The 12,835-nt window shown below is 41.7% G+C and overlaps 1 protein-coding gene across 2 annotated transcripts; it reads left to right on the forward strand.

The window, feature by feature from the left end:
• Positions 1–619: 619 nt before the first annotated feature.
• On the forward strand, positions 620–10,333 carry CLDN12 (claudin 12). Of its 2 annotated transcripts, XM_065628456.1 has the most exons (4): positions 620–709; positions 1,857–2,101; positions 3,467–3,533; positions 6,329–10,333. In XM_065628456.1, exon 4 carries the CDS (start codon positions 6,357–6,359, stop codon positions 7,092–7,094), a length of 738 nt encoding a protein of 245 aa, XP_065484528.1. In that variant the 5' UTR covers positions 620–709; positions 1,857–2,101; positions 3,467–3,533; positions 6,329–6,356; the 3' UTR covers positions 7,095–10,333. The 2 variants fall into 2 exon arrangements, with proteins under 2 accessions (XP_065484528.1, XP_065484527.1); XM_065628455.1 differs by lacking the exon at positions 1,857–2,101.
• The last annotated feature ends 2,502 nt before the right edge of the window (positions 10,334–12,835 follow it).

A 12,835-nucleotide genomic window follows, 5' to 3' on the forward strand; every position in this document is an offset into this window, starting at 1 on the left:
TGACCTCATCAATGTTTACAAATATGTAAAGGGTGAGTGTCAGGAGGATGGAGCCAGGCTCTTCTCGCTGACAACCAATGGTAAGACAAGGGGCAGTGGGTACAAACTGGAACACAGGAGGTTCAACCTAAATATGAGAAGAAACTTCTTCTCAGTGAGGGTGACGGAACACTGGAACAGGCTGCCCAGGGAGGCTGTGGAGTCTCCTCTGGAGACATTCAAACCGGCCTGGACGCCTTCCTGTGTAACCTCACCTAACCAGGAACAGGTGTTCCTGCCCTGGCAGGGGGATTGGACTGGATGATCTTTCGAGGTCCCTTCCAATCCCTGACATTCTGTGATGCTGTGAAGTGCTGGTGGGAGTAACGGTGCCGGCGCCTCTCACCGTACAGGGGGTATCTGAGGAATGCGTTATCAAGCACCGTTTTTTCCCGCCGCGCGGCTGCGTGCGGAGCGCGGCCCGTAAAGGCGGACACAGCCGCGCGTGCCGGCCGCCACCCGCGGCCCCGCCCCGGCGCTCACCCACGCCCGGAGCTCCGCTCGCGGGGCATGCTGGGAGTTGTAGTGCGGGCGGGGTCTCGCCGCTGACAGTGCGGCGGCGCGGGGCTGCCGTCCCACAACCCCCAGCGCCTCCCGCGGCCCGGAAGGAGCGGGCGGCGGCCATGGGGCCTGTTCTGCGCGCCCCCGCGCTCTGACGGGACAGCGAGCGGTGAGAGCGGGCGGCTGGTGTGGGAGTGGGTGCGGCTCCGGCGGGAGCTGCCCCGCGGCCGCCTGGCGCTGCTGAGGGGCTGCCGGCCGGGTGCGCTGCCGCCAGTCGCCGTTTGGCCGGGGCGGGGTGGGGGTGGTTTCTGCGGCCCTTCCCGGTTCTCCCCGGGCAGGTCTGGCGCCGCAGCGCGGCCGGTCTGGTGCGCTTGGGCTGGGAGTTCGCTCCCCGCCCGTGGATATCGGCGGGTGGCGGGGACCCGCACGGCAGCTGCCGGGCACCTCGGGGGGAGCGGGGGCGTGTGTTTGTGTGTGTGAGTGTGTTTATGTGTTTGTGTGTGTGTGTGGTTTTGTGCGTTCTCCGCTTCGGCCTCGGCCGTGCGTCATCTGGTTTTTTCCAAATCGGTCGGTAAAATAGAATTACCCGTGCTGCAAGTTTTTCTGGGAAGCTCCTAGTGTATTTGCTAGAAATGTTAATTCTAATCCTTTACGTCTGGACTTAGATTTTAATAGGAGTTTTGTAGAATTGAAACTGTGTGATTGATTTTTTTTTTTTTTAATAACAAAAAAATTGACTTGGTGGCACTGATTCTGTATCAGTTACTTCCAGTTATCTTAGAACAGGTGTTGGTCTCCTTTTGCTGGTGGTCAGTTCTCTACAAGTCTTAATACTTTTTTTAAACTGGTAATACTGTTGTGGATAGTTTGAGAATGCATTTGTTGATAAGTTGTGTTGGTTGTGACCTCCCTCCTGCAGGGCTCTGGAGAACAGGGGTGCTTCCCAGGCTACAATCTTCTCAAGGCCATGCAAGGGAATGGAACTGGCTTTGCTCATCACTGAGCTGTGTCTCTAGTAAATACCTTTTTTAAATTTGCTTCATTTTTTTTAGTTTATAGGCAGTTAATGATTTACCAGCTTTAGTAAGAATCTCTCATTACAGTGATGTGGATCTTCAAAATAGGAGCTGTGGTAAAATCTGTCCCTGAAGTGTTATTAGGACTGGTAACTTCTGTGGATCAGATATAAGCCTTGAGTATTAGAGCTGTAAAATGCTTGGGGTGTAAGAGTCTAGAATCTTAAGTCTAGAATCTAAGACAAGAGAAGGTTTCACCTACGCTGGCCAAAATGTGCTTTCTTCCCTTGGACAGTGCAGAAGTGGCTGAGGTCCCTAGTTGTTCGATACCGCTAGAGACAGCAAAATAAAGTCAGATTGACTAAACAGCTAAAGAAAGAGAAAAAAAACCTCAACGTCTGCAAAAATTGAGGATTTTCTGAGTTGGATACTGTCAAATATTGCATACCTGCCCTGCATCTGTTTATTACAACAACTGGTGGCCACAGGTTTTCAACATTTGATGGGAGTGACTCTTGGGCTGGACACAGCTCCCTTTCTGACAGGTTTGTTTGCCAATAGTAATTTTCTACTTAATTATAGTTGTTACTGAGCTCTGGCTGGTATTTAGGGGTGTGAACCTGCAGATGGAAATCTGTATGTTTATCTTGGCTTCAGTTGCTGGTAAATGCACAGAAAGCTTGAAAATTGCTCAGGAATGTTAGTGAATATAAAAGCAGCTGCTCTGAGCTGTGCAGTAATACTTTTTTTTTTTTTTTTAGATTCAAACTCAAAAAAAGTTTCTACTTCTCCTCTAAATGCAATTGAATGTGTTGATGGTGACCTCTGCAACCACACATAGTTAGTTTGCCCAAACTGCCTCATTTACTCAGAGCAGCTTTGGTTGATTAACATAGCAGTAGAAATCTAGCGGGATGCTTCATTTGACTGTGTCTGCATTTCTGTGTTTTATATGCAATAGCATTCATATTGGAGGACTACAGACTTCAAAATGCACTTTCGCATTTAGTGAAAAATTTGGGTTGTATGAGTGTGTTCTGTCAGGTCTCTCTCGCCTAGATGGTTTGATAAAAGAATTTCATTGATGTTGCACCCCAGGAGACTACACAGATGTAAATGTTATGATGCAGGATTTGATGTAGGTCATTTCAAATAAACTCTTATGTCCTCAAACATGTTAGTACAGCAAACTCACCTTTAGATTATAGCTCTTAGAGTCACACGATGACATGTTTGTAGGCCTGACACTGTCCAGTAAAAAAGTGATTTTCCTAGTATGACCTGCAGAGCTGCTCTTGGACTCTGTGGTATGGATCCCAGATGTGACTGTAAAGAGAATCCACGAGAGGATACTTTCTCTTCCTCTGGAGAAGCTGGACAGCCATTCAAAAGGCATCAGCAGTACTTCCTGCCTTTCTCCCTTTTCCTTCAAACCTTTGTGTAGAAGCCAGGAAGGAATAGAGAATCACAAGTTCATAAACAGTTCGGAGTCAGTGTTTTGTTCTCTGACATTAAAAAAATTATGGCACCCCTTCCTCCCTGCTATTCAAGTGCAGCCTGAAACCTAACATCTGAAATAATAATTCTATGTGACTTTATATGGATTTTTTTGCTAGAAACATAAAATTCAGGATGTGAACATCTCTGTATCTTGGAGCACCCATAAGAAAGGGAGTTTTTTGCACCCTTCTTACATGTTGCGTGAAGATAGAGATGAGTAGACAGAGAACATGCTCTGGGGGAAGAAAAAAAGTAGTTTGAATTTTGTTTTTTTAAATAAGAGAAAGTTATAGAAAGGCCTGATGGAAACATATCTGACATTCCTCATTTCTGAATTACAATGTAAACACTGTTCCTGGAATTGCATGAAACAAATGTGATGTTGACTCTTACCTTGTTCTGTTTCCTAGATCCAGTAACACTTTTTTCCTGCTACTAAAAGTTGCTAAAGTTTCTCTCGATTTGAACACACCACCGGTGAGTACACTGGATCCATCTTAATTAAGACAACATCTGTTTTGTTACTTTCTTCATCAGTGATTTGTAACTGAAGCTATAATTAGAACTATAAAGCTAGCAGTATTTGCAAGATGGGATGACTTTTGCCTGATGGGCAGGATCATGGATAACTTACCTACTGATTCAATTTTCCTTGGTACTCCCTAATGGGAAAATGAGCTGTTTTCAATGTCTTTCCCTTCCTACTCTAAGAGGAGCACTGAGGACTCATTTTGGTTTTGGTTTTGTTTTTCTTTTTAATTTTAAAAACGGGGAAGAAAACGAACACAAAACACCTCCAAAAACCAAATAACAACAACCACCAAAAAAACCCCAAAACAACTCCAAACCAATTAAACAACCTAAAAAAATCAACAGTGATAAAAAACCCTACCCTTGGCGCATCTTCCAGGAATGGCCAGCAAAATCAAGGTATGCAGGGTGGCCTGAACACACCTGACAACCATAGCATCAACTAGAGATTAAAGTCTTCTGTCCTTGTAACTGATGCAGAAGAGGTAATAGAAAAATACAAATTTTTGCATGGTGCCCTGAATCCTGGCTGTGTAGTACTTGCCATAATTATATTTTGATAATGTAGAAGAAAATACCCCATTTTTGTTCTTCTGTCCTCTTATATTAGAGAATATGGGTGAACCTTACATAACTTCTTGCCCACCATGAGTTAACTCTGCCCAAATTTTCATTGTCTACTATTGCAAATGAATTTGCAGAAACAATGGTTTCTGAAAAGAGTCATGCTTGTTCTTATTGCAGCTACTCTCTCAGAGTCTGCCCTGCCTGCATGCAAGTTTTATCCAGGCAAAGACAAGCCATTTATGGAAGAGCAGAACTATCAAACTTAAGGAGAACAAAATTTGATGCTATATTAGATTTACCCCTCAAGCTCATTTGTCATAGTTCTGTTTCCTTGAAAGTTGGTTGTGTTGACCTTACTGAAGATGAGGTTAAGCATAATATTAAATCAATTATGATGGAAATAAGTCTTAGGTCCCCCCTACCTGGAGGTATCCTGTTAATGACCCGCTATCTGAAAAGGTTACTGCCATGAGAACAGCAGCTTGCCCACACTCAGTTATTCTTAGCAAAAATACAATGCCATCTTTTAGATGAATAAGGTGTATTTTTAGCAGAATTATGGTGGTTATTATTTCTTTTCAGCAATGCTTCTTTAAAAGAGCATGATGAGCAGTTAAATGCTACCCACATACAATTGCAGTCCTTCAGGGTTAGATGGTATAAAAAGTAAATAAAAATGCTTTCTCACAAAACAAATTTGGCTTTATTTGTCTATAAATCAATAAAATACTGACTAGCTGTGTAGCTTTATAATGCTTGTAGTCTGCTTCCAGTATACATGGAAATTCCTTATCTGAAAAATTCCCTTGGCATTTGATGTTTACAGGTATAGAAAGATAATAAGGGATCAGATCTGATTTTTCTCTTTGGCTGCAACCATGTCTGTAACCTTTCTGAGATTCAGTTATTTGTATATACATTAGGTAGAACTTCTGGTACCTAAGGAGTTGTTTTGTGACTTTAGACAAATCAGCACAATGCAGAATAATGATTTGGAGAAAATTTAAGTAGGAGTTTATGACTTAATGGCTCTCAGAATTGTCAAAGTTTTTGCTCATTTTTAGGTACTATAATTTGTAGTGTCCTGCTTCAAGTACATGCTGGGGTGGATGCTCAGTGACTATTATGTATTAGGCCTCTTTAAAGTATCTTGATAATGTAGAAGAAAAGAAAATACGCCATTTTTGGTTTTCTGTCCTCTTATATTAGAGAATATGGGTGAACCTCACATAACTTCTTGCCCACCACCCAGTGACTATTACGTATTAGGCCTCTTTAAATATCTTGAGCACCCAGAGATGGGATTACTCAAATTGAGTCTTTTTTTAAATTTTTTTTTTTTGAAGGCCCATCATTGGGGCTGTTTCCCTGGATCTCTGCAGGCAAGAAGCTACACTAGGTACACAGCCAGTGGTTACATTGAACAGGAAGCAGTATTCTTTAATGCTTCATCTGAAGAGGAAAATATGAAAGCTGAAAAGCCATCTGCTTTCTGGAATTGTTCATGTGCTTGGACAGCTGGTTTTGAAAGGCAGAAGTAGTGTGGAAGAACTGTTAATTGTTTTTGAAAAAAATACTAGTAAATTACTTGACAGAGCCTTCTCTGCTAGGTTGCAGCTCTCATCAACAATTTGGCCTATAGAAGATGTATATAACTGCCTGGATACATGTTCCTTGTCCAGTCTAGTGATGGTGGTTTTAAGCAATTCCCTTGTACTCATGCAGCAATGTGGTAGGACTCAACACGTGCTCTCATATTATGTATTGGCTAAAGAGAAGGAGCTGCCAGTTGAGGGGTAGGTGAACTTCTTACATCATGCGCACTTGGAGATTCACCTTCTCCACCCAGACTCTGTTGAAGTCCATGCAGTGACACAAGGTGAAAGGCTGTGTAGGATCACATGTTAAAATGCTCCTTTTTGACCTTGAACACAGTGCATTTAGCAGTCTGTCAGCTGAGTGATGATAACAATCTGTGAAATAATCTGAGGTTCCATTAAAGCGTGAACTTGGAAGTGTTACCTCCACATAAGTGTGTAAAGCACAGAAGGTGCCAGAGTTATTGCCTACCAGCTACCCCACAAGTTTATCAACCCGCACAAGTCAAGTGGAGTCAGTCCTGTGTCTGTATACTTGCACCTACTGATTTTTAAATTCATAATTTTTCTTCTTAGTTGCAGGAAACAATTTCCTTGGGCAAGAATGGGCTGCCGGGATGTACATGCAGCAACAGTACTGGCCTTCCTGAGCGGAACAGCCTCCATAGCTGGACTCCTCGCAGCAGTTCTGCTCCCAAACTGGAGGCAAATGAGACTGTACACGTACAACAAGAATGAGAGGAACGTGACCGTTTACACTGGACTCTGGATTAAGTGTGCTCGCTTTGATGGGAGCAGAGACTGTGTGATATATGACCCACAGTGGTACACTGCTGTCGATCAACTGGATTTGCGTGTTCTTCAGTTTGCCCTTCCACTGAGTATGTTCACCGCTGCCTCAGCTCTGTTTCTCTGCCTGATTGGCATGTGTAACACAGCCTTTGTATCCACCGTGCCAAACGTCAAATTGGCCAAATGCCTTGTAAACAGTGCCGGCTGCCATCTCGTGGCGGGTCTCTTGTTCCTGCTTGCCTGTGCCATTTGTCTCACCCCATCCATCTGGGTCATTTTTTATAACAATTATCTTAACAGAAAATACGAGCCTGTCTTTAGCTTTGACATCTCCGTATTTATTGCCATTGCTAGTGCTGGCGGTCTGTTTTTCACTTCGGTTCTCCTGTTTCTGTGGTACTGCGCATGTAAAAGCCTCCCTTCCCCTTTTTGGCAGCCCCTCTATTCCCACGTCCCCAGCATGCACAGCTATGCCTCTCAGCCGTATTCTGCACGCTCTCGCCACTCTGGCATAGAAATCGACATTCCTGTTGTGACACATGCATCTTAAGATGCAGTCTTGGAAGCCAAGTTCTTGTGCTTATTCAAACCGTGAAAATCGCAGGCTTGATTCTCTCCACTGCCTTGCACTGAGCATAATCCTTTGTAAGGTCAAGTTTCCAAAGGTGCAAAGCAATGGAGACCTGAGTTCAGCAAGTCCATTGCTGTTCTCATGTGTTACTTCCTGACCAACTTATTTTTTCTTTTTTAACTCTGAGCTCACTACAGACAAACTTGCTGCTAATGCTGGGACAGTGCACTAACAATAATATCTGTTCATCCTCTGCTTAGTGAAATCAAAGCGGGTTGCTATTTGATAAGCTGCTATTAGATTCTGATCGTGTTGTAGGAGCTACACAGGTTGACCTTTGCACTCGTGTTACACAAATGCAGACAGTGGAACTGGGTGCAGGAGGTTCACTGAGTTTCTTGTTCATCTAGACACACATTTTAAGATGTGATGTCTGAAAAGGGTATTTTGCAGACTAATTCAGTTCTGTAGCACTGGTCTTTGTTTTCCACTGCACACACAAAAAGCTACCCACTTACAAACTTGTGTAATAGAATTAGTGTCAAATTACCTTTTATTTTCAAAGTAGCTATCAGAAGAGAAAACTGATTTAACTAATAACGTTCTTCTGTACTGTAGTAGCACTTTCTGAATTACTGGAGGCTAGAAACTTTTTAGTGGATTTTGTTTCTAGCCTTTTTTAATAAGTTAGCAAATTCACTAGATCTTTTTTATTCATTAAAACAAAACCTACTTGTATTTTAAAATTCTGTTTAGCAGCTTGAATATTGTATTTGAAGGCCATCTTAAAGATGGATTTTAAAGTAGGCTTTAAGTGTTACTCAGTTCTGGAGAGAAATGTTACTCACTGCAAAATGGATTAAGAAAACCATGAATTCTGAAGGCTATGAAAGATTCTTCTGGAACACTGTACACAAGCTAGAACATCTCTCTAGGAAGGGGATTATAACCCTGGGGAGAGATTTTTAAATCTAGATACTTTTTTAAAATGTATATACAAGTAACAGTGAGCTTGTGTATTTTTCAGAGTTGATCTTTATGGTTGTTGGACTTTTCTTGCTGTGGCTTATTTAATTACTGATTAAGACTTAAACTTTTCAGCCTTGTTCTTCAACACCTTTTAAGTTGAGCCATTTTAAAATCCAGTTATTTCTTATGCTGCCACCCCACAACTGGAAAAAGTTTTCCATTCCTATTTCCTGTAAGGTAAAGTTTTGAGTGATTTGTGAGCTTCACCTTGTAGCTTTACAAGGATGAGGAGGGATTATAAATTCCCAAGCTGGGATGTCTTTGAATCATTTTTTTCCTTCTAAAATGCAGAGCAGCTGAGCCCTGAGGATCAAAGCTTTTCATTGTGGTCTTTGAAATTACTTGGAAGTTTAATGACAGGGAGTTGGAACAGTGTTATAATTAAGGCAAGTATTTGATTTGCTCAGATTTTTGGCAAATTGAGATCTTGTGTTCAGGATGTCATTCCAGTAAGGAAAGTTAATTTTGATTGGTGGCATTCTGGAGCTTTGTATTTCGTTAATCCCAGAACAAAATTGCTTTGCTAAAAAAAAATCAAATAGAGTTCTTTAATTCCAGTTCTACAAATTCATCTGAGGTCCTGAAAATCAGTTTGTTTCCTTCTCCATGCATTAGAAATAGAACAAATGCTGTGCTGGGCAAATCTTGTTCTGTTAATATACTGTTATCACACAGATTGTAAGAGGCATCATTTTGTCTTTACTGGTAGGCCTTGGACTTCAGTGAACTGAGTGAGGAAGCTGATCTCTGTCATACATTCCCAGTATAGTCAGTAAAATGACAGGCCTTTCAGGTGGAGTGCTTGATTAAATTGCAGTCTAAGGAATGAACGCTGTAGATGATAAAGAATACTTAAGGAGATGAATCTCCAAAGTTACATGAACTTAATACCCTTTTCGGTTTACAAGGTATGATGTTAGATGAAGTATCTCTTTTGTTTTAATCAAATAATGACTTGTATGGGATTAGAACATGAATAATTACAAGCAAGCCCGCTTTTTTTTCTTAAAAGTTGAGCATTGCTTTACAGTTACTCTGGTTGTCCAACCTTAGACACAGTTGCTGTTTCAGCTGCCCATGTCCTCAGATGCTTTGTCAGGTCAAAGCAAAGGGACTGCTGGTTTGTTATTTCACGTCAGCTTGCTTCCCCATCACTCCCAGTGTCTTCGTTTCTTTGTGCCTTGCTTAAGTTATGAGTTGGCCAGTAAATGTTAGTTTACAGTCAGTGTCTGGTATGCTTTTTGAGCCTGTATTTACAAAGCATTTTGATAATATTGAAGGGGCGATGAATACATCTCTCAATGACTTTAAAAGGAGTTGCATCTTCAATATCTCCAGAGCAAGAAAGGCAGCCTGGCAAACTGATGTTTTCTACAGAGAGTAAATGCAGCCAGTGTTTTGTTCTGTATACTTTAAATAGCAGATGTCTCCGACAGCTCTTTTGTATCCTGACTTTGATTTTTATGCACTAGACTTTCAATCAGTATTTGCTGCTGCCTAATGTGATAACTTGTTGCTTTTAAAATTGTGTATTTTCAAAAGTCTGAAATGGATCTGAGTTATGAAAAATGGGGATCCAAAGGTTAGTGGATGCCAGTGTAGGTTTCAATTAAGATCATCTTTATCAAAAAGACTGTGTCATATTGCATCACCAAAGCACGGCTGGGTTTCTTTCAACAGTGCTGTTAATGTGAGTTTCTGCTGGATCCTAAGTGAAATTAACTGGAAGTGCTGCGCTGTATTTCTCCTCCTCTACAGAAGAGGTGGCCAACCCGTGACGCTTGGGCCGAGTGCTGCTCCAGCATGTTTCTCTTGCTAAGGTCACCGTCGTGCCTAGCGGCAGGGCTGGGGAGGGAACAGGTCTCTCTGGATTTAGGGAGAAGATCATGTGCGTCCTGCGTGTATCTGCCGAGGTGCAGCCACTGTGGAGTGGTTGCAACCTCTGCCTCTGACCAGCCGCTCCTGCCTCGGCACTTCGCTGTGTGTGGGATGGTGCTCTGGGTCTTCAACACAGGGAGATTTTAATTTGTGGCTCATGCAGTTAAAGGTTGGTTGGGTGCTCTGAGGTTACAGGAATCTGTATTTTTTTTCAAGCAATTCCTGTCCAACTTCTTAAGTTGTGTTTAATTACAGTGATTCTTTTTATGTGCAACACAAGGTATGTATTTTTAATAAAGCCTTCTCATAGAGATGCAGTTTATTTTGATTAATTTTGTGGAAAACAGTAAATATTAGAATATGAAAGACTTTAACAGGCTTAAAATGTTGGGTATATTGCATTTTTAACTCCCTAATTTTATAGGACTCCTGCTTTAAACAAAACAACTCCAAAAAAACCCAAAGTAACCCTTCTGCCACCTTCTGAAAGCTTGACAGTTATTTATAATTGCCATTTACTTTTATTGTAAGCTAGTCCTAAGAAGTTCTAGGATTCCTTTTTCCTCTACAACTGCAGAGCTGAGAACGTTTCCTTTGCAAGTGACTGGGAGGCTCAGCCTCATGACTGGCTCTGTGAGCTCGGTGGCACAGTGGCAGCCACAACATGGGAGGCTTCTGGTGTGGTGGTTTTGCAAATACGGAGGTGCCGGTGGGGCTTTCAGCAGTTCTTTTGTCAGCTGGCACTGGGTTACAGAGTTCATCGTTCATTATGGGACATCGGTTCCAGTTAGTTTGCATGTGCACTGTTAGACACCATGTGGCTGCACCTTAATGAGCCAAGGAGTTATGAGAACCTTGAGAACCACTAATCTTGGCTGCTGATGCCTGTGCCTCACTTGAGAACGTCATCTGGGAGCTGTAATTCTCTCAGGCTCTTGGCACTAATCTGTTTAGAGCTCCTGTACGAGATCTTGAACACTGGGCAGAAAAGAATTTGCTTGAACTAGATTTCAGTACTCACAGTAAGATTCAAACACATCACACAGAATTTTGGGTTTAAAATATAGGGAAAGAACTCAAAAAGGTCTTACTAGACAGATAACATGAAAACAACATAATTTGATGAAATATGCCTCTGAGCTGCTTGTGTATGCATACTGAAGTACAAAAAACCCTGCAGCTTTTGAGTTTGACGCTGAAGTCAGCTAAGCAAGCTACTGTTTCTTGGGAAAAAATGTTGCCTTTGACAATTTTTGTCCCTAGAAAACTGTCGTTTTCTTCTAAGACCCTTTCTATGTGTCATAACTGCCTTTGTTTCATGGGCAACCCCATTCCCAAAGGAATTCCCAGCTCTTCTCCCAGCTTTCCCAGCCCGGGCAAGTCTGTTCTCTGGGTCCAGATTTCCACAGCAGTCCTCAGTAGGCATCTTTTACAAGACACTGTCTCAGGTGACACCTTTTTTTTTTTTTTTTTTTTTTTTTTTTTAAGGGCACCAGAGATGGCATGAGGGTCTGTAGAAGATTCTGTATGGTCTATCATAAATAATACAGCCTACGGCTAGACTTGCTTGAATGCTATTGTAAATCAGCAAACTAAAATTGATCATGCTTCCTAGAATGGCCCTGGAAATTATTTTTTTTCCTCAGAGCTATTTTTACAAAGTTTTGCATTTCATTTTGTTATTAATAATCCTCTACTGTAGCAATTTAACATATTTTCTTTGGTTTATTTTTGTGCCCAGCTGTCATATCTTTCTCCTAACAGGAATAAACACAAGTTCCTAATGGCTGAAAGCTATTCATTTGTTTTCTTGAGCTCTTAAACTTTCCCATATGGCTTGATTATTATATTTCCTGAAAATATTCTCAGTGTCCAATCACCATGCATTTTGTGTCTCTTGCTGGATAAGTGCATAACCGTGACTGAACACAAGAAGGGAGAATGTAGCAGAAGGCACGACTTCCTTTTCTATTGGCACAAGCATGGAGGAAAACACCAGAAATTTGGCCATCAGGTTTAAATTGAAAATCCCCATTTGGTATATGATCCAGCAGTAAACAAATCTGTCACCCACTGTTTAGAAAGAAATGGTCTGTAAATCAAAACAAGGATTTGATCAGAGTTGTTTTGAAAATGTCCTGTGTGTAAAAGCAGACGTTTGTGAACTCACGAATTCTCAACGTCGTGCATCCATACCAGAAGCAAGGAGACTTTGGCAAGATGCTGTGTCCACAGAACACCTGTAATGCTATTACTTGCTGAAACAGTAGTTCTCTGCTTTGGATAATACCGGTGAGTCTATAGTGTGAAGCTTAGTAACATGGTAATCAACACTAACTTCTCTGTATCTTAACTTCTTCAAAGGAACATGATGGAAGTAATTGCTACTGTCAATATTCCAGGTTAAGTAACTCTGGGATGTGTGTTGGAATGATGTATTCCTATTTTTAAATACGGGAATGTTATGTTGCATATGAAAGAAGAATAGAAGGGAGTCCTTTTCTGTGATGGTGTAGAACTGGTATTGCACAAAACTCCTGGAAAATAATCAGATACAGATACAATTTCTTCTTAATTAGCCTGAATTAAGGCTATGGGGAGAAAGAGACGAAAGCTACAGTAAGATGTTTTAGTATTAGGATGCTTGCATTACTTCTGTTGATTCAAGGAGCAAATTATATTAGCACTGTACATTGAAAATACTCAGAACAGAGATATGTGAGACATCAGTACTACAATCTTCTCAAAGCTATACAGCATCCTGAACCAAGACGGAGTCTGCAGCAGGGGCAAGAAAAGCTGAAGTGCTGACA

This window comes from Caloenas nicobarica, chromosome 2 (assembly GCF_036013445.1).
Source record: "Caloenas nicobarica isolate bCalNic1 chromosome 2, bCalNic1.hap1, whole genome shotgun sequence".
Taxonomy (NCBI): domain Eukaryota; kingdom Metazoa; phylum Chordata; class Aves; order Columbiformes; family Columbidae; genus Caloenas; species Caloenas nicobarica.